The 18,565-nt window shown below is 35.6% G+C and overlaps 7 protein-coding genes and 1 non-coding gene across 12 annotated transcripts; 2 read left to right on the top strand and 6 right to left on the bottom strand.

Annotated features, from left to right (window-relative positions):
• Window positions 1-241: 241 nt before the first annotated feature.
• Window positions 242-1,933, bottom strand: LOC9307057 (E3 ubiquitin-protein ligase SGR9, amyloplastic). Its single transcript, XM_002870941.2, has one exon. It carries the CDS (start codon window positions 1,342-1,344, stop codon window positions 493-495), a length of 852 nt encoding a protein of 283 aa, XP_002870987.1. The 5' UTR covers window positions 1,345-1,933; the 3' UTR covers window positions 242-492.
• Window positions 1,934-2,001: 68 nt separating this feature from the next.
• LOC9307056 lies at window positions 2,002-4,723 on the bottom strand. 3 transcript variants are annotated; one of them, XR_002331383.1, is made up of 8 exons: window positions 4,463-4,723; window positions 3,982-4,123; window positions 3,778-3,862; window positions 3,618-3,665; window positions 3,420-3,520; window positions 3,022-3,195; window positions 2,386-2,456; window positions 2,002-2,292 (listed from the first exon to the last, which is right to left on the bottom strand). XR_002331383.1 is itself a non-coding variant. In XM_021022974.1 (7 exons), the coding sequence occupies exons 1-6, from the start codon at window positions 4,638-4,640 to the stop codon at window positions 3,063-3,065; spliced, it is 687 nt and encodes a 228-aa protein (XP_020878633.1). In that variant the 5' UTR covers window positions 4,641-4,723; the 3' UTR covers window positions 2,002-2,292; window positions 3,022-3,062. The 3 variants fall into 3 exon arrangements, 2 of the variants coding, with proteins under 2 accessions (XP_020878633.1, XP_002870986.1); XM_021022974.1 differs by lacking the exon at window positions 2,386-2,456; XM_002870940.2 differs by lacking the exons at window positions 2,002-2,292; window positions 2,386-2,456 and having other exon boundaries at window positions 2,794-3,195; window positions 4,463-4,722.
• An 87-nt stretch (window positions 4,724-4,810) lies between these two features.
• Window positions 4,811-5,729, bottom strand: LOC9307055 (pathogenesis-related protein 1). The gene has a single exon (XM_002870939.2). It carries the CDS (start codon window positions 5,513-5,515, stop codon window positions 4,925-4,927), a length of 591 nt encoding a protein of 196 aa, XP_002870985.1. The 5' UTR covers window positions 5,516-5,729; the 3' UTR covers window positions 4,811-4,924.
• A 273-nt stretch (window positions 5,730-6,002) lies between these two features.
• LOC110227069 lies at window positions 6,003-7,495 on the top strand. The gene is made up of 4 exons (XM_021020197.1): window positions 6,003-6,127; window positions 6,516-6,691; window positions 6,790-6,985; window positions 7,078-7,495. The coding sequence occupies exons 1-4, from the start codon at window positions 6,055-6,057 to the stop codon at window positions 7,311-7,313; spliced, it is 681 nt and encodes a 226-aa protein (XP_020875856.1). The 5' UTR covers window positions 6,003-6,054; the 3' UTR covers window positions 7,314-7,495.
• On the bottom strand, window positions 6,375-6,456 carry TRNAS-CGA. Its single transcript has one exon. It is a non-coding gene; the product is annotated as a tRNA-Ser (tRNA).
• On the bottom strand, window positions 6,578-8,732 carry LOC9309133. 3 transcript variants are annotated; one of them, XM_021020195.1, is made up of 5 exons: window positions 8,332-8,732; window positions 8,148-8,226; window positions 7,904-7,991; window positions 7,584-7,703; window positions 6,578-7,302 (listed from the first exon to the last, which is right to left on the bottom strand). In XM_021020195.1, exons 1-4 carry the CDS (start codon window positions 8,599-8,601, stop codon window positions 7,607-7,609), a joined length of 534 nt encoding a protein of 177 aa, XP_020875854.1. In that variant the 5' UTR covers window positions 8,602-8,732; the 3' UTR covers window positions 6,578-7,302; window positions 7,584-7,606. The 3 variants fall into 3 exon arrangements, with proteins under 3 accessions (XP_020875854.1, XP_020875852.1, XP_020875853.1); XM_021020193.1 differs by having other exon boundaries at window positions 6,578-7,018; XM_021020194.1 differs by having other exon boundaries at window positions 6,934-7,018; window positions 7,588-7,703.
• Window positions 8,733-12,008: 3,276 nt separating this feature from the next.
• LOC9307054 lies at window positions 12,009-12,852 on the top strand. Its single transcript, XM_002873018.2, has one exon. The coding sequence runs from the start codon at window positions 12,203-12,205 to the stop codon at window positions 12,677-12,679; it is 477 nt and encodes a 158-aa protein (XP_002873064.1). The 5' UTR covers window positions 12,009-12,202; the 3' UTR covers window positions 12,680-12,852.
• Window positions 12,853-15,282: 2,430 nt separating this feature from the next.
• On the bottom strand, window positions 15,283-18,559 carry LOC9307053 (protein GPR107). Its single transcript, XM_021021961.1, has 2 exons — window positions 17,368-18,559; window positions 15,283-15,614 (listed from the first exon to the last, which is right to left on the bottom strand). Exons 1-2 carry the CDS (start codon window positions 18,518-18,520, stop codon window positions 15,436-15,438), a joined length of 1,332 nt encoding a protein of 443 aa, XP_020877620.1. The 5' UTR covers window positions 18,521-18,559; the 3' UTR covers window positions 15,283-15,435.
• Between the last annotated feature and the right edge of the window lie 6 nt (window positions 18,560-18,565).

Genomic DNA, 18,565 nt, shown 5'->3' with positions numbered 1-18,565 from the left:
CAAAAATGTACTGTATTTAGGCCCATTAGTCCCTTAGAGACTCAAATCATAGAGCAACGTGAAATCATCGATGGGGACATGGAAAAGAACTAAAGAAGATTAACGATTAAATTTGAAATCCGAGATTCGCTTTTTCGAGTTACTTCATGGAAATACTCTAGCCATACGATCGAAACCAATACACGAAACAATTAAATTGTTTTTGTCACTATTAGTTTCATTTTCATTACAACATAATATACGAAGTTCATCGTACTATTAACTTATTTTAATAACAAAATCCGCTAAAAAAATAAGTGCTCATGAGTTTTAGAACCACATGTGTGTCTTTGTCAAAAGAAAACTATACAAAATTCTATATATCAAAACGGTCCAAACATTCCTATCTCAACAGTACTTGATATATTATTCTACATAGATATTATTACTAGATTACGATGAACACGCTTCTATAGTTCTTCTTACACATGTATTCATCACCGCAAGCTGAGATTAAGCCACGTGTAACTCGCTGGTCTTGACGAGGATCTCCCACAGCCGTTGGATCTCCGAGAAGACATCGTCGGTGGGAAGTTGAAACCTGCAGAAAGGACACGTGTTCTTCTTGCTTAGCCACGGCAAGATACACTTCCAGTGAAACACATGCTGACATGGCATTTCACAAACATCTCTTCCTTCGCTCATCTCTTCCTTGCATATCACGCATTCTACTTCTCCGGCGTTTGAAGCTGCGGCGTTGAAAACCTCAACCGCTCGTAACGCCACAACAGCCGCTCTAGCAGCCGGAACTTCGTAGCCTTCTTTTTGATCTCTTCGGCGAAGATGGTTGTAGCCTCCCATTATGTCAACAAATCTTTTGCATCTAACTAGGGTTTCTATGTACGGCATCAAGATTCCGGCATCGCAAGTCCAAAGACCGGAATTATTAGTTAACATGGTATTAGAGTACGTATTACCGAGAATTTCCCGCCAATTATCGGCGGAAGCTTCTAAAACATCTGGATGAAGCTGGTGGGTTTCGCAGAGAAAGAGGAGGAGGACCACCGCGTCGAGGTCCCGGAGCTTCATGGTGACGGTGGAGGAGGAGTGATGTTTACGGTGGATGAGAAGAGGGTGAAGGAGAGAAAGGAGATGGTTGGCGATGAGGTGGGTTTTGTCGGGAAGAGATAGAGAGAGGAGGTGGCGGAGAGTGAGGGAGAAAAGGGTCGGAGATGAGAGGACGGTGGCGAGGCGGCGGCGATGGTGGTGGGAGATTGAGAGAATGGAATGAGTGAGATTTGTGAGGTGTGAAGGAGAAAGAGTAGAGAGTGACGCCATGATGATTGTGATGTTTCCTTCCTCCATATTGGATCTTGTGTGTGCTCGTTTCTCACTTCTCTTCACTTTTTGATGAATCTTTGCTTTATATACATGTATTAAGTCATTAGGAATTTGGTGGAAGTAATAATAAAATATTGTGATTTTTTTAATTAGGAAAAAACAAATGGGTGTGGTACAAAAGAGATTATTGTCGGCTTTGCTTGTTTGGGTTTTGATTTAATTGATAGATGTAAATTTGGGATTGGAGAATAAAGGTGAAGAAGCAATGAATGGAGAAAGTTGGCAAAAGTTTAACACTTTAGCAACTGTTGGTGACAGACATAATTTGCTTGCAAACTTTATGCAATTAAAAAGTGTTTCGTTACGCTTTAACTATAAATCTTGGAAATTGGAAATGTCGAAGAAATTATTTGGAAGATTGTGTTGAAACTTAACAAACTATATCTTTTGTTAATGTTACTAGCTCCACAATCTAAACAAAACTGTAAATTTAGTAACATTTACCAAAATTCATCAAAGAGTTTGATAATGTGAAGCTAGTTAGTGGGACCAGAGAAGAGTCTGTGGAGTAGAGTAATAATTTGGATCGGCTTGTTTATATAAATCTATTTGTCAACTTTCACAACACAAATCACACAAAGCACAAACCTATCATTCATACCTAATGATCAGATAAGATTATTTACCAAACTCATGTTGTTGTTCAGGACAAAGAGATCTTTCTCTTGTTAGTCCACATGACCAAACAAAAACAACAAAACAAGAGGAAAATGATCAAAAGTCAAAACTATGAAAAGAGATCTAAAAGTTTGGCTAAATCCATTGCTTCTTCTACTTTTCAACTGTTGTCTTCAAGAAACAGTATTGAAAGATAATAATTCACATGACCACACCATTCTATAACTCTAGTCTCTATGCATTTGTCCCCGTGTGTTGTCCATACTAGCACAAACTCTCATGTCTCCCAAATCCCTAAACAAGATTTCGGTGGATATCAATGACTTTTTGACATTATTACCCCCTCACTCCAAAGAAAACTTACCACTATAGCAAAAATAAGCTCACCAATTTGATTGATCCATATCTCAGTGAAGAGCATCTTGATTATAAGCATATCCAAAGGACGTACAGTTTCACTAGTCATAAAATTTACGAATTTAATAAAGCATCAAATCTTCTACACAATCAAATGGACTCATGAAGAAAGATTGGATACCGTGAGAACTGCGAAGATATGATATCAAGATGCTTCAATTACAAGTAAAGATGACCCACTTGAGAAAAGCAAGTGAACAATAAAAAACTCATAATATTATTCTACTGTGCTCGATTTCTATTGCACTAGTGAAGAGTGAGCCCCCACCAAACTCTTATAGTACAAACTACAAAGTCATTCACTTTCTAAAAGCAAGACGGATCACTTCACCCACATGGGCATCCAAAGATAACAGCTTTAGTCAAAATACACGAAAGAAAAAAAGATCACATAGTTAACAATTTAGCATCTGCTTATCTGAAACTTTCTGCTCCTACTAAGACACATTTATTTGTTATTCATCAACTTCATATTGAACCACAGGGAAGAGAGACAACAATAGTTTTTCTAGCATCATGAAGTTTTCAGATGGAATTTTTTGATAATCAAATCGACCTAAAACATCCCAACAGTAGAGAAAAAAAAAAGTGCTTTGGATCTCTTACCACTGGAATACACCACGAGAATGGAATGGGAAACTGAGAAATTACTGCAGAACTTGCAATGTGATTCGTTGGTTGAGAAGGAAGTTCCTGTTCTTTGTAATGTATGCATTCATTGCCTGGGTCTGTGATGTGAAACGCACCAACGCCACCCTCTTCGAAGTTCCAAGTCCTTGGCTGCAAGGTAAGAGAAGGCATTAAAATAGTTTCATGTCCTTAATTTATCAGTAGATCATAATTACTGCACAGTACAGAAAGATCATTGTAACTGATTAATTAAACAGGAGAGCACCGGATTTGCAAGACTGCAGGTCCAACTAACGACTAATCAAAAGCGGATCGAGTAAAACCCAAAACATGGTACTTATAACATAAGAATTAGTAAACCAATAATTACTCACACTGTGAGGAATTGGATGGATCCAGGATAATAGAGACAGCCAGATAAGAACCTATCTATGTCCTCTGTTATAGCATTCACCGGAAGCCCATGTAGTGCAACCTAAACAATATAAAATCTCATCAAATATTAATTGGACCAGTCGTCAGAGAACAAGACCTTGATAATACAATGAGATATGACAGAAAATATAGCTTACCACTTTCCCCTCATAAGGAACAATGGGATCCCACTGAGCACGAGCAGCCTAATCATCGAAAAGGAATCAACTACGGATTAAATAGCCATTCTATCATATGAGGATTCTTCGTCTGTAAAACGGAAATTAATATGTACTCTGTAGTTTGTTAAAGGATTACCCTTTCTAATCTATATAGCTTTCCTTTCTTTGCGATATTCCGCAGTGCTTTATCATATGCGGAAAGGGAAGGGAACTGCACAAAACTGATATACCAACATTGTCGAGAATGAAGGACAGAAATTCGTTAGTTAGGATTAGAATTCCCCGCTTCCAAAAATAAAACTTGTAATATTCTGGAGCATTGATAAAGCTTAACACTTACACTGCCGCAGGAGTTAAGTTTCCACCACGCGGATAGTTGAATTTGAGATCATCTGATGTCACACTGCAGCCCTCGAGTATGTTCATAACATCAGTCTTCAGAGCATGTTTTGAAAAGCCTGAAAATTTCCCATAAAACCTCTCTGGAAAAATAAAAACACGATCAAGGAACATCCTTCATTATTGCGCGTTCCAAAGATAAAGAAGACAAGCATAGTGCATACTTCATAATGAGCTAAAGTCCCAAAACCATAACAATCCAGAAACCTACTATGCTCTATATCAATCAAAATAACAAATAGTTCCCTTTTTGGATAAAAATTTCGATAATAGCCTCTGTTGTTAAACTCAGAAACCAACATTTTCCATTTCAATATCTTCAGATATACTTACTCCAAGCAAATCAAAACCCTGCAATCTGTGATCTAGGATCTTTGCCCTCAAAGAAACACTAGAGACATGGAAGGAAATAAAGAAAAAACCTTCTCCTGGAGAACCTCCCGGAGGCGGTGGTAACGGAGAGGCAGGAGGAGGCTGCTCCGTGGCGGTAGATAGGCATTTCCTCCACTCTTGAAGAAACGGAAGCGAACTACGACTGATTGCCGGATCCAACTGCCGGAGACACAAGCTCGATCTGATCGCGCTACGAATGATACTCATTTCTCACCGGAAAATCTTAGGGTTTTTCTCTACAGAGAGAGTCTCAGTGACGATGACGAAGATTCGAAATTACCCAAATTCGCTAGCTAAACGACAGTGTTTCACATAATAAAATAATCAAAAGCCCACATAATAATTAAAACAGGCCCAAGCCCATAACTTCGAACATCAATACGGTCCATATTACATAAGAGGATTAACGAAAAAAACTTGACCATTAAAGGAAAAAAATGTTTCAAGAATTGAAGTACCAATATTTGATTAAATCTTGTATAATTTCAATGTTATTTAAGTATATCAAAAGGACTTTCGCCTTCGTAATTTCCCGAAGGTGAGTACTCGCAAATCACTAGGAATCCACGGTCGTTATCACACTTAGAACGAGCGCATCCAACGGCTGTGGTTGTACGCCAAATGATCTGCGTATAATGACCGCACATCGCACCAGACTTACACGTATTAGTCAGCCGATCGTAGTTTAAACTTTCATCCATCCATTTTTCAACAACTCTCCTCGGCGACCAATTCTCACTTCTTTGGTACCAAAAAATATTCTCTCCGTAAGGCCCACCTGAATGGGTCATTTTACAATCCGATTTACGTTGTTTGGCCCATTTAGATGCGAAACGGGCCAGGCCTTGATCCCATTTTAGATTCGACGCGCCTGAAGCTCCACGCGCTGCGTTGTGAGCGAGTAAGAACTCCGCCGATTGCTTATTCCTCCTTCCTCTGTTAATAGCACGTGCGGCTGCGGCTTTGGTGTCCGGCGAGAAAGTTCCGGCGGTGGAGGGAAATTCGCCGGAGAAGATTAATATGAGGAGGAGAAGAGAGGAGACGGAGAGACAAAACGGATTATATAACGAAGACGACGACATATCTCTTAGTCGTCGTCGTCTTCGTGTCTCTCATCCTCAATCTTCTCCGTCTCTCAGGTTTTGTTTTTACTTTTCAAAACATTCATTATTCGGTTAGTGATTTGCCATTTTCTGACAAGATTTGACAGATTGTGTCTCATCTGTTTGTTTTCAGTTTTCTTTTTGTTTTTCTTAATTTGTTGACAAGAGAACGTTCATACCATAACCAATGTAAGCTGACTTTGTTGGTTTTTTAATATTCAAAGATTAATAACATAATAAATTCGGTAAAGTATGGGATTTTGTGATGTTTGAATGTAAAAGTATGATAATTATAAATGTAAATATTCTATACGAACGTTACAAATGTAATGTGTTACTGAATGTGCAATTGAAGAGGGAGAGTGTTTAGAGGGTAAGCGTGAGACGCACGTGTCATCGTGGATCTCTGTCCCTCTGTTTTTTTTTTCTTTCTTCTTCCTCTGTTTCATTTGTAGAAGAAAGAAAAGAGAGAGAGAACCATACGAAATAATAATATCCTGAAAATTAAATTTTAAAAAATGACGATTCGGAAGAATCCGATGATCTGGAGAAATCTTCTTTTCTGGTACATCATCCACATGTGGATTCCAGGTAACAACAACAAATCTCCACGACTAATTTCCCCTGGAAACAAAACCAGCTTCTTTTGTTAACCAACAAACTTTATCCGTTTGCTCGATCGTAAATTATCGATCTCTTCATGTTGTTTTTTGTTTGTTTCCATAGATCGATTTGTATTGATTTGCATGAGGAATAGAGAACGTCCCAAAAAAAAAAAAAAAAAGATTCAAACAATTTCAGTTTACTCGAGGATTTTCTGTAAACTAAAACAAAATATCGTCGACAGCAGGATTCGAACCTGCGCGGGCAAAGCCCAATTGATTTCGAGTCAATCTCCTTAACCACTCGGACATACCGACTTACTTGTTTAGTCATCCAAATAAACGTTAAAATACTGGTTTTATCTTTAAAATTTCAGGACTTGTCAAAGCACAATTTATCACACTCAACTCTATTGAGATATTCACAAAGCACGACTGGTTCAAGCTCAAACACACTGTCTATTTTCAATGCAAAGGAGAGAACAAAACTGTTCTTCCAGATGTTACCAAAACCGGTGTCTTGTACACTTTCCGCGGTCAAGAATCATGGCAGGCTCGTCCCAATTCTCTTTTACAACCATCTATTACTACACTCTATTAATAAGATTGTTTAAATACATATATGTTTCTTCACTCTATCGCTTGGTACAGCCTATGACTGAAATCGGTGGCGAAAAGTGTAAGCGATGCGGAATCTATGAGCAAGGCAGCCTCGTTTCAGACAAAGAGTTCGATGTATGGGAAGTTTGTCCCACTGATTTCTCCGCTAGCCAAGTCTATATGCATTTTAAAGAAAAGGAGATTAATGCTACTTTTGTCTGCCACGGTTGCGCCAAGCTCGACTCCGGTGAGTAAAAACTAATTCCCGCATTTGTGTTTCCTGTTAAACGAAATGAAAATATATGATGACCATAAGTAACATATATGAATTGTGTGTAGTATCTTCTAAAGCAATGAATGCTTCAACTCCGCAAGAGGAAGGATATAACGGGTTAACAGTCACGATAGCAATTGTAGCAGGCATTTTGTGTACAACTCTTGTTGTGGTTGGAGGCGTTTTTATGTTCAAGCACTCACAAAGGATGAAGAAGCAGCGAGATCAAGCTCGGTTTATGCAGCTATTTGAGGAAAGTGATGAACCTGAAGATGAACTTGGACTTGAACCTGTGATATGATATGTTCTAAGCAGGTTCGTCCATAATTTTTTCTACACAAAGACTTTTGGTGTTTCATGAATTTTGCAGCTTATATTAGGGAAGAGGATTGACAGTAGGATCTCAGTTTTTGTCTTTTGGTATTTGCTTCTCTTCCACATAATTTAGTAATCAGTCAAAAATAATCCCAATATTTTCCAGTACTATAAGGCTATTGTACACATTCTAATCCAAAAATGCATTGAGGGAACTTTAAGGTATGTATTACCAAGAAAAGAACTGAATCAGTACCTGCCTTTGAGTTTATCTGACTATCAACTCGAGCTCGGACTACTTCTTATGGCACGGTTGAAGTTATCCAATTCTTTGGAACCAGGGCCATATATCGTCTTAATGGTGTCAATGCAGCAGCTGCAACGTAAAAAAACGTTAATCACTGTTTTCTCACATCTATGTCTTCCACATTTGTTCTATTCCGGGCCAGAAAATGAGTTGTAGGATCATCCCCTAATTAAGATTTAAATACACATTTGATTTGGCTTCCACACTCTCAGTGTAATAAGAGCTTGTGAAAAAGAATTACAACAACCAAAGAGAATCAGTGATGTTACCTGACAGCTTCCTTGTTGAATTTCTTTTCTTCAATCCCGTAGAGTGACTTGAAAACCTCGGGCTCAACCCGACAAAAGTATGGACGATCTGAACTCAGGAAAGGAAGAAAACGTTCAAAAAATAAGAATTGGTTTGTTTCAAAAGGAGATTTTGTATACAAATGTTCAACATATAAAGTTTCAATCCATAAACAGATGTATTAGAGAGAGACCAATCTGATAAGCTAATAAATACTGAATGTACCAGAATAAATCGAGCATTTGCGTGTAGATTTGTTGTAGTTTATGCACCATCCATCATCTCCAATCATGCTTCGATACAGCTGGATTAAGCATAAGATTATTAACGTCGAAAACATGATACATTAACAATTTGACACCGACTGAGGAATTTCGTCGAACAAGTAGTGGGTGAAAAACAAACAGACCTCCACATCATCAGGGTTGTCGAAGATTTCGTCAGGTGTTGCGAAAGCGAAGTCCTTTGCAATCTTACAGCAAGCTCCACAACCTTCGACGCACTTCCAAGTCAATTCCTTCGTTGTTCTGCCGGAAAAACCGCTCGTCGACGTCGTCGTTGGCCGCTTATTCTCCGGCTTGACTTTCTTAGCTTTAGGTTGTGAAACTTGGGACCGCCTCGTAGCAGAGATAATCGTCGTACTCATTGGTGCCGTCGATAACGCAAGCGAAATAACCATTTTTTTGGCGCAAATTAGAAGCAAGAAATGTTCTCAAGATAAGATTAAGAACCCAAATTGCGAAAGCCGGTTCAGTCGCAAATTGTGAAGTAGCATCCGATTCAGTCGCAAATTGCGAAGATGTATCCGGTTCAGTTAACTATATATTTCATCATAATAAACTGTTTTTTGGTTAAGAAATGTAGTTTTGCATGAGAAAATGTTTTATATTCCCTTTCAATCTTTCATGATGATGATGATTTAGGGAAATAATGAGTTAGTCTCAGAGAAATATTTAAAAGGAAAAAAAAACAAATCATGCCAATTTATTAAAATTATATTGAAGAATACTTATGATTGAATGAAAATTAAAATCAGAATAGAAAAAGTGCGTTTAATAGCATCTCTAACAGTAATGTCTTGAAGAATGTCTCAAGATTAAAAAAATAAAAAATAATAAAAAGGTAAGAGAGAGGGTAGACATAGTTTCTGGTAAAAATTTTGAGAAACTGTGTCTCCACTTGTCTTTATATTATTGGCCAAATTCTCTTTCTATAATTTATAATTTAAATAAATAATTTATTTTTTATAAAATAATTAAAATAATATTTTTGAGACATCCACATAGTATCTAATGGATGGAGCTGATCTTAGTTGGTCTACGTTAAATTCGGTTTTTAGTTTGATTAATTACTAGTTTTTTTCTCAGCGAACAAATAATATAATAATACTCTTTAAAAACCTCAATTTAGGATAAAATCAAAAGAGCAATTTAAAAAGAGACAACGCCATGAACAAAAGAGTTCGGAAACCCAAATGCCACGTGTCACTCTCTACGACGTGTAAGACCTTGGAGACCAAATATGCTAAGAGATTGACGTTACTAGGAATATAATGAACTAATGAAGCGTTTACCGAAGCAAGAGAATTGTGAGAAAATGAAGCATGAGGAATTGAAGATATTTGGATCTCTTCTATGCAAGCGATGTGAAAAGATTGACGTTCCCAGCATTTGATATACCTATGAGTTATTTTCTTCGACAAAAATTGGCAATGGGCCCTTGTGACTGGGCACTCTATATATATATGTTGAAATTATAAATCAGTTATTTTAGGACAAAGAGATCTTTCTCGTATTAGTGTATGACCAAACAAGAATCAACAATATTGATTAACAGTAAAATACAGATCACAAGCTATTGCTGCTTGTAAAATAGTAACATACACATCTTATTGCATCATCCTATTGCATCATCCGGTTCTTATTTTATATCCAATGAACACACCAGTTCGTACCGGATGCATCTTCACAATTAGCGATTGAACCGGATAAAGAAAGGTTTCCGTCTGAACCGGATGCATCTTTACTAAATTAAATATTAGTTGGATTACTGTTTATTGTTCAAAATTTAAATATCATCAACAAAAATTTATAATTATATCTTACACACCCGTGTATTTAGACGGACCTTATCTAGTGCAAAATAAAATATAGATTAATATAGCATATGATTTGATTTTTTTGACAAAAAGGTTACTCTTTCAAACATTTCATAACCCAATATATGTCTTATTACGTGTCATCTGTCATTGCGATTCCAATCCTCTCTTAAACGGTTTTTGTTGATTAGTTATTTAAGATGTCATATTCGGACTACAACCTCAACTTTATTTTCATATATGCATGCCTTAAATATTCGTAATTGGTTTAATGATGCAAATAATGTATTTATTTAATTTATTAATACAGTTTATTTGTGACAAAAAAAAATGTATGTTATACGAACAAAATAACAGTCATATAATTAAGAAGATGAGTAAATATCACATACACTAATGTCAAAGATAAGCAAATATTTGTTTTAAGATATGATAAATTTTCAATTTTCAGTGTAAAGCACATTAATTTAGATCGATGAAGCTCTCTTCAGCTCATCCTCAACTAAAAATGAGGTACCTTTAACCATTGGAGAGTGCAACCAACATATTGTATCATTCAAGTATGATGAGCCATTGGAAGTGCAAAAGAAGAACAATAATTGGTATCTTGATTCTATTGATTTCGAGTTTGAGAAATTTTCTGAAATATGAAAGGTAAGCTCCATCTTCATTTATATTAGCTAGGTAAACAAAAATGCATATTATATTAGACAAATCAATAAATTATTTTACCATCTTTTGGTTGAGCTTTTAGAAATTCGACCATATATGATTATGGTTATGAGTCATCTAAACATGTATGTTGGTCTTTTTCTATATTGCTAGTGTTTTTCTTTTTTTTACATGAAACGATTAGAAATGAAATAAGAACACATGCATTCTAAGAAAGAACAATGATACTAACAAAAGAAGAGTAGAAGACACACATTTGATCAAACAGTAGCAAAAGTCTGTTTTTCTTCATTCGGCTCCTTTTAACACAAATCTCTTGCTTCACGCAAAGCAGCAGCATATTCGCATACATGTAGTTTTTAAGCAAATTTGGCTTCCAAGATACAAACGGTAAACTGAACTGCTCGGAGTACGGCCACCCAAATCTCAAAATGGTTTGTGTCCACCAGTTTTGGAAACTCGAACCCGTCATCTTCTGGAAAGCAGTCCATTAACCATGTCAAAATAGCATCTCCATGTGGATAAACAGTGGCAATATGAATAGTGGGATCATAACATTTAATTTATCCTTCATTATCAAAATTAGTAACCTCCTATCCAAAAGCCGAAACGAGAAGTCACAATAAAAAATGAATTTGTGTATATCTTTTTAAAATACTAAAACAAACTAAGAATATTAAAACTATAAAAGTAATTTAATTTAATAGGTATATATCCTTTTTTAAGATAAACTAACATTTGTAAGTTTTTTTGCAATTCATTTTATCGAGTTAGAAGAATATGATTTATGATACAACAAAACCAAATATACCATTCATTCAGGCTACAAGATCTAGTTGATAATTATACTCATTCTATTTCAAAATATAAGATATTTTGCCTAAAAGCACAAAATTTAAGAAATTAATTAATTCTTTTAGATTAATAAATAGTTAAAGATAATTTAGCCAATAATATGATTTACTGCAGAATCTAAATAGTCACAAAATTATATAAATTTAATTTTTTTCAATAGAAATATGAATTGTTTTTCCAAAACATCATAAAACAAAATAAAATGTCTAAAACATCCTATAATATAAAACAAAGGGAGTATTAGTTTGTGTCAAACCAAAAAAAAAATGTCTAGACAATGAAAAAAATAAAAAAGTGTAATCCGTACCCAATACTTTTGTGTATTTTAGTTAAACATCCAAAACCACTTTGCCATGTTTAATTGTTTGTCAGTTGTACAAACTTAAATATTTATATCTGTATGAAGGAGGCGCCCCATACCATATACCGTGGGTCCGCCCTTGTTCATTAATTACAATTAATGACACCCTCCTTACCTTAATCATTTCTCCTTTAATTTCCACTTATCTTTTCTTCAAATTTAAGCTTCACTTATTCCTCCACGTTATTAAACCTTAAAATAAAATAAAAAAAATCCATATATATATTACACATATACGATACAGAATCACCGAGGGAAAAAATATTATCACAATTAAAAATATAAAACTTGAGGATGAACTCAGTGTGTATCTCTAGCTGCATCAACGATGCACATGATCCTCGCGTGCCGGTTCGTCCTGTTCGTGCCTCCTACGTGAATCTCTATAAGTGGCCGGAGTCCGACGCCGAGTTCGTCCGCTCCGTCCGTCGTGGAGGCGGCGTACCCGCGGCGCGTGTAGTTGATAGCATATCTTGTCGACAGATGTATCTTCGGAGCTACACTTTCTCTCGGGAAGACGATGAGAGTAAATCGGAGAAGGTGACAACGCAGACGTCGTGTCTAGGGAGGGTTAAGGAAACAGCGTCGTTTCGACGTAAGAGTAAGGAGGAAAATGGCATCATCGTAGAGAGTACAAAGCCGCGTCGTCGTGGTGAGAGGAGGAGGGTTAGTAGAAAGAAGAAACAAGAACAAGCTTGTTCTGTTATGTTCAGGTTTTTTCGAAGGTTATTGTCTTGTGCTGCTACAGTAGATGTTGTTGATCCAAACTAAATTACTTTTTTTTTTCTGTTCAAATTATAATTAATATTTGAAATTTTTGTTTCTTTGTTTTAATAGTTATCCTTAAATGCATGGTTTTTTAAATTATATCTACTTTTTTTTTTGGTTTTGTTTTGTATTTAAACTTGTAATATATAGAATTTTCATGGTATATTGTTTTTGTATGAAGATGTGTGATTATTTGTAGTTTAGATGATCTTTCGTACATGAGTAATTGTTTTTTGAAATAGTTAAGGATATCGGAAAATAAACAAATTCGCTGGTGTTGATTTAATCTTTAGCTGTTAAAAGTGTATATATATTGGGTACTTTAGTTATGTAGACAAACGTTATCTTTATAAAAAGAAAAAAACTCTTATATTGAAACTATGAGGCGGGCAATTCCAGCATCGGATGCCAACGGATTTACTAAAAAGGTTTAAAACAAAGTTGTTCAAAACTTGATAAAGAAGAGAGTAGCCAAAAACAATTTCTAATTTATTATATATATATCATATTAATTTTAACAAAAAAATCTTGAATCTCTCTCAAGATGATAAGGTACATCCATTCAATTAAAATTTGTCTCCCACTTTACGTGCATCGTCGTGTTTAGAATTGGAGGAGTCAACGCCGGTCGTTTTACAAACCGAATTACAAGATTTTAGCTAGCACAATCCTTTGACAAAAAAATGAAAAAGCTTGCACAATCAATAAATTATAATGATGGTCTGGTCGCATTAATAACAGACTAGATAACTAGTGATTCATGTAAAATTATTATAATTAAAATTATTATTGTCCGGGATCCAAGATCCGTTTGGGTAAACGAAACATGTAATACAAAACTTTTAATTTAAATTTAGAACTATTTCATATAAGAATACGTTTTACCCGTGAAATATTTGAACCTGGAATAAAGCTTCAACGTGATAAAAAAAGTATTGACGAAATGTTACCAATTATGGCAATATACATTTTTGTATGTTTTTAAGATGTCAAGATTTTGTAGTATAACAGGAAAATTTCTTTTTTATTTATTTAAGTATAAGAAATCCAAAAAATTAACAAAGATGAGATTTGATAGTTTCCAAGTTAAGATTTTGTAGTATTCTAAATCTAAGATTCTTAGATTATGAATGGATTATTTACGAAATGGTTATAATGTGGCCATATTTTGGTTTATATATAAATGTGGTTATAATATTTTTCTTCGAAAAGTTAGAATCCCTCTAAAAAAATCGGATTTTAAGTATTCGTAACATATAGAGAAAAGAGATTATCTTATTGATTTAAGTTCAATAGATATAAACAATTTATGAAAGATGTAGAGATTTTGTAGTTTTGAATTCTGGATTCTTAAACCAAATGTATATATATTATCATTCAAATACAAACATAAATATAAATAAAATATAAATATAAATAAAAAGATTGTTGACCCATCGGCAAGAGAAGATTTATATAAATATATATAAAGGAAAATATAAATATAAAGATTTATTAATATAAGATAAACATAAAGTGCATGTTTTTTAGTTATTAAAAATAGATTATTAATATATGTAAGAAAAGCTCTCGTGATTTGTTGTTAAATGTCAATATGAAGATTAGTTGCCTAATTATTTGCTTTTTAATTATAATTTTGTTATATATGTATGTATTAAGACTAATGACAAAATATGTAAATAGTCTAGTAAAATTTGGGTAATAATTTAAATGGGTGCAAAATCATTATGAAAACGATATGTCAGCATGGTAGTTTAGTTAATAACACGTCAATGTAAGATTTATTTTTTAAAGTGTTTCTCTATTAATATATAAGGGATATATGAAGAATGTTAATTGCGTGATAAACAGTTTAGTGGAACAATATTAGGATTAGAAAAACAAGGACTTACCAAACTTCATGTCACGCTCACGCATGTTATCATTAGTGGGGACTTATTAGTGAACCACACATAATCACGACTACAAAAGATAATAGATTAATATAGTTCACTTTTTCATGTGTCACGATATTTTATCTACAATACTATACGTGGAAGATACAATCATACAAACCTGAATTTATTTCGAAAAACTCGGAATACTTTAACGACTGAGTTAGTACATGAAGTTCCTGTTACTTCTATATAGTTGCTTCATTCATACAATTATACAAATTGTCAGAAATATTCAAAATTTCGATTATTAATTTCCGGATAAAATGTCGGATCAAAGATGGTAGCAAAAACAATTCTTGGATATAAGATTGAAAACAATAAATAAAAACCGTCATGCACCAAACAAGGCATGCTTTAATTCTGACGCTTAAGCTCCACGGCTCATCAAAGAGACAATTATGTCGGCCCATATTATTCAACTCTTTCTTCTTTGTTAATCTATTTCAGTATTTGCTTACAAATGTAATCATTATAATCATTGCATAAATTTCCACATACACTATAGTCCTTGATCACATTAAAAGAATTAGGCTACACAAAGTGTGAATATATATATCCCGAATTATGATGTTTTTTTTTCATTTTCATTTCTTTCAATGTTTTGGGGGGTCCATCATCATCAATAAGTTGTTTTTTTGTCAATCCATAGTGTTCGTCAGCACAAAGACAAGCTCGAAAATGTATAGTTTCAACTGAAAATTATGAGTTACACATATTCAGTTCCAAATGATAAACCAGCCTTCTTACTAACAAACAGGCCCATAAACTCTTTAGTACAAGTGTAGAACTTAATAAAACACACAAAGAAAAAACAGTTTGGTCTTAAATTGTTTCAGATCCCAAACTCTTGTTCCTTGAGGAAAGCTCTGCAGTTTCTTCTTCATTATCAACATCAAAATACTCACTCTTCTCCATTGGCCTAAACATATAAAACATCAAACTATAAAACGCAAGAGTTGCAATTTCCTCAGATGCATTGCTCAGCCACTGATACCTAAAATCTGTTAGAGGTTAATTGAGTTTGGTCGCTTGCTTTATTTAATTATGTTTGTTTGTTAAGTTTATACATTAAGAGGTGTGTCTTGTCTTAAGGGTAGTTATGTTAAGAGTTAGAAGTGAAGAGTCACAACCCTTGTTATTAGTGTTGTTTGGTCGTGTCTTTTGAATACTATAAGAACACGTTGTCTTTGTTTGTAACACAAATTCAGATTCTCAATTAATAAAGTTTCAGTTTTCCCAACTCTGTTTCTGCCTCTCTCGTCAAGTCTCTCTGTTTATTTATCAAAGTCCTTTGATAATCCAACATGGTATCAGAGCTCTATTGATTCGAGGGCCAATTCGAGTACAAAGACAAGAAAAATTCAGAAAAGAAGTTCTATCAAAAATCTGAGATCATGGAAGCAACAACGCTTCAAGTGATTCCCATATTTGATGGGAATAATTATGCTTTCTGGCGGATTAAGATGAAGACCATCTTAAGAACACGGAAGTTGTGGGAAGTGGTGGAGACTGGTGTTCCAACTATGCCGACGCAAGGAGATCACAGTCCAGAAGCCGTTCAATTGAAAACCAAATGGGAGAATTCATCATCAAAAGATCTGATGGCGTTGCAACTGTTGCAAACTGCTGTCACGGATCAGATTTTTCCTCGGATAGCACCAGCAGCCACATCAAAGGATGCTTGGGATGCATTGGTGTCAGAATTTGAAGGATCTCCACAAGTACGATTGATCAACTTGCAATCGTTGAGAAGGGAGTATGAAAACTTGAAGATGGATGAAGAAGACAACATCAAAGTTTTCACAGAAAAGTTAATTGATTTGGGAAATCAATTAAGGGTGCATGGAGAAGAGAAGACGGACTACCAAATTGTCCAGAAGATTCTCATATCTCTTCCCGCAAGGTTTGACAGCATAGTGGCTGTGATGGAGCAAACGAAGGATCTAACTTCGTTGCCGGTAACAGAGTTGATAGGTACTTTAAAAGCGCATGAGAAACGCGTAAATATCAGAGAAGACCGATCAACGGAAGGAGCATTCTATGGAGAAAAGTTTGTTTCAAAAGGAAGAAACAAACGTGGCGACAATAGTCAAAATAAGGCCGAGAAATGGTGTGACTTTTGTACGTGTGACAATCACAATGAGAGTGATTGTTGGAGAAAGCAACACAGGGATGTTAGCTTGCCTACGGGTGTAAGGTGCTTTGCGTGTAAGAAGCTAGGGCACGTGGTGAAGAACTGCAAGGTTAGGAAGGCCGAGAGAGCGTACCTAAGTCTAGAAGAAACAGACGAAGAGAGTGACAATGAAGGTCACATGCTGTTCAGTGCAGTTGAAGTAGCATCATCATCAAACGTGAATGATGAGAGAGGGTTTGAAGACTCAACGTATCAAGGGTTGAAGAACTGAGAAGCAAGTGTGGTGTGAGACCGAAACTCAATTAAGGGGGAGTGTTAGAGGTTAATTGAGTTTGGTCGCTTGCTTTATTTAATTATGTTTGTTTGTTAAGTTTATACATTAAGAGGTGTGTCTTGTCTTAAGGGTAGTTATGTTAAGAGTTAGAAGTGAAGAGTCACAACCCTTGTTATTAGTGTTGTTTGGTCGTGTCTTTTGAATACTATAAGAACACGTTGTCTTTGTTTGTAACACAAATTCAGATTCTCAATTAATAAAGTTTCAGTTTTCCCAACTCTGTTTCTGCCTCTCTCGTCAAGTCTCTCTGTTTATTTATCAAAGTCCTTTGATAATCCAACAAAATCTGCTTTCATCTTCACAACAACCACAACGATCCTTGTGAAGAACAAATATCCAATGACCAAAACGTAGAATTTCCTAAAAACTGGTAACTTGGCTAAGTTCTTCACCGCTTTCCCATCGGTTTTCGATGTCTCTCGTAGACAACACATCGACCAAACCATTGCGAATACAATCACAAAACAGCAAGTTATATCAGCAAGCAAGAAGATCTGGTTCCAAATCACCCAATCTTGAGTGTACGGTCCAGTTTCTCCAATCACAATCGAAGCAATGTTAGCTAAAACCTGAAGCGGAACAACAATCATCAACAACTTCTTCTCCTTACCATGTCGCTTCAGTTTCAAGAAAGACCAACCGTTTCCGATTAGAACAATCACCGTGAAAAGCAAAACGACACTAATGAATTGGAAAATGTAGAAAACAATGTTCCAGCCATGAGCTGTGCCTGTGACTTTCACGTAATGTTTATACACAGCAGCACAAATCAGAGTCAGAGATTTCACTAGAAGCAGAACCGTCATTAAAAGGTGAATCCTTTTAGCAATTTGCTTATTGTTCCAGCAGAAACAGAACCAGAAACAGAGGAAACTCAAGTAACAGAGAGAGAAGACGAGATACAAACCAGGTAACTGGGTTGACCCGGCTAGTAAGTAATCTTTTGAGTTTGACCCGTTTGGATCTAGATTGTGATAAATCTCTGCTCGGACCTTCATCGAAACCCTAGTTTCCGGTACGCAATTAGCGAAGAACAGAGAGTAATCGCTAGGAGACGTTATCAGATAAGATTTATTGAACTGAGAGCGAGGAGGAGGAGAGAGATCGATGAAGGTGAAGAAATGGAGTATGTAGTGTGAATCAAGAACGCAGAAGCTAAAGTTTTGCTGGAGCTCGAGGAGTACCTCAGGAAGAGATTCTTCTGATAGAACAAGGAACCCTAATTTCGACGAGTCTGGAACCGGAGAAGAAGAAGGAGACGATACTGAAACAGAGGAAACAGAGACGGTTACATGACCAATCTCAATAATACCGAATTTCTCCAAGAGAATTATTGGCCGAGAATCGTTGGAGATAGTCAGAGACTTAATCTCCGCCACCGTGAGACTAGAGAAGAACTGAAGGACGACGACGGCAGCGAAAAAGGGTAATATCGTCATTTTCAACGCCGGAGAAAGTTCAAGAGACAGTATTTCTCTACTCGT

The sequence above is a fragment of the Arabidopsis lyrata genome (genome assembly GCF_000004255.2).
Source record: "Arabidopsis lyrata subsp. lyrata unplaced genomic scaffold ARALYscaffold_6, whole genome shotgun sequence".
NCBI classification, from domain to species: domain Eukaryota; kingdom Viridiplantae; phylum Streptophyta; class Magnoliopsida; order Brassicales; family Brassicaceae; genus Arabidopsis; species Arabidopsis lyrata.
The sequence above is the reverse complement of the archived record's forward strand: the minus strand, read 5'-3'. Positions and strand labels throughout refer to the sequence as shown.

Excerpts from the sequence above, each read along its gene's own strand:
- LOC9307056 (XM_021022974.1), bottom strand. The coding sequence starts at position 4,640 with ATGAGTATCATTCGTAGCGCGATCAGATCGAGCTTGTGTCTCCGGCAG. Across the intron at positions 4,124-4,462 it reads GGGAGGTTCTCCAGGAGAAG|AGAGGTTTTATGGGAAATTT; the intron begins GTTTTTTCTTTA and ends TTATTTTTCCAG. Across the intron at positions 3,196-3,419 it reads TCCATCCAATTCCTCACAGT|CCAAGGACTTGGAACTTCGA; the intron begins GTGAGTAATTAT and ends CTTACCTTGCAG.
- LOC9307053 (XM_021021961.1), bottom strand. The coding sequence starts at position 18,520 with ATGACGATATTACCCTTTTTCGCTGCCGTCGTCGTCCTTCAGTTCTTC. Across the intron at positions 15,615-17,367 it reads TGTTGTGAAGATGAAAGCAG|ATTTTAGGTATCAGTGGCTG; the intron begins ATTTTGTTGGAT and ends AACCTCTAACAG.
- LOC9307057 (XM_002870941.2), bottom strand. The coding sequence starts at position 1,344 with ATGGAGGAAGGAAACATCACAATCATCATGGCGTCACTCTCTACTCTT.
- LOC9307054 (XM_002873018.2), top strand. The coding sequence starts at position 12,203 with ATGAACTCAGTGTGTATCTCTAGCTGCATCAACGATGCACATGATCCT.
- LOC110227069 (XM_021020197.1), top strand. The coding sequence starts at position 6,055 with ATGACGATTCGGAAGAATCCGATGATCTGGAGAAATCTTCTTTTCTGG. Across the intron at positions 6,128-6,515 it reads CATCCACATGTGGATTCCAG|GACTTGTCAAAGCACAATTT; the intron begins GTAACAACAACA and ends TTAAAATTTCAG. Across the intron at positions 6,692-6,789 it reads GCGGTCAAGAATCATGGCAG|CCTATGACTGAAATCGGTGG; the intron begins GCTCGTCCCAAT and ends CGCTTGGTACAG.
- LOC9309133 (XM_021020195.1), bottom strand. The coding sequence starts at position 8,601 with ATGGTTATTTCGCTTGCGTTATCGACGGCACCAATGAGTACGACGATT. Across the intron at positions 8,227-8,331 it reads ACAACCCTGATGATGTGGAG|CTGTATCGAAGCATGATTGG; the intron begins GTCTGTTTGTTT and ends TGCTTAATCCAG. Across the intron at positions 7,992-8,147 it reads CAAATGCTCGATTTATTCTG|ATCGTCCATACTTTTGTCGG; the intron begins GTACATTCAGTA and ends TCCTGAGTTCAG.
- LOC9307055 (XM_002870939.2), bottom strand. The coding sequence starts at position 5,515 with ATGTCGTCGTCTTCGTTATATAATCCGTTTTGTCTCTCCGTCTCCTCT.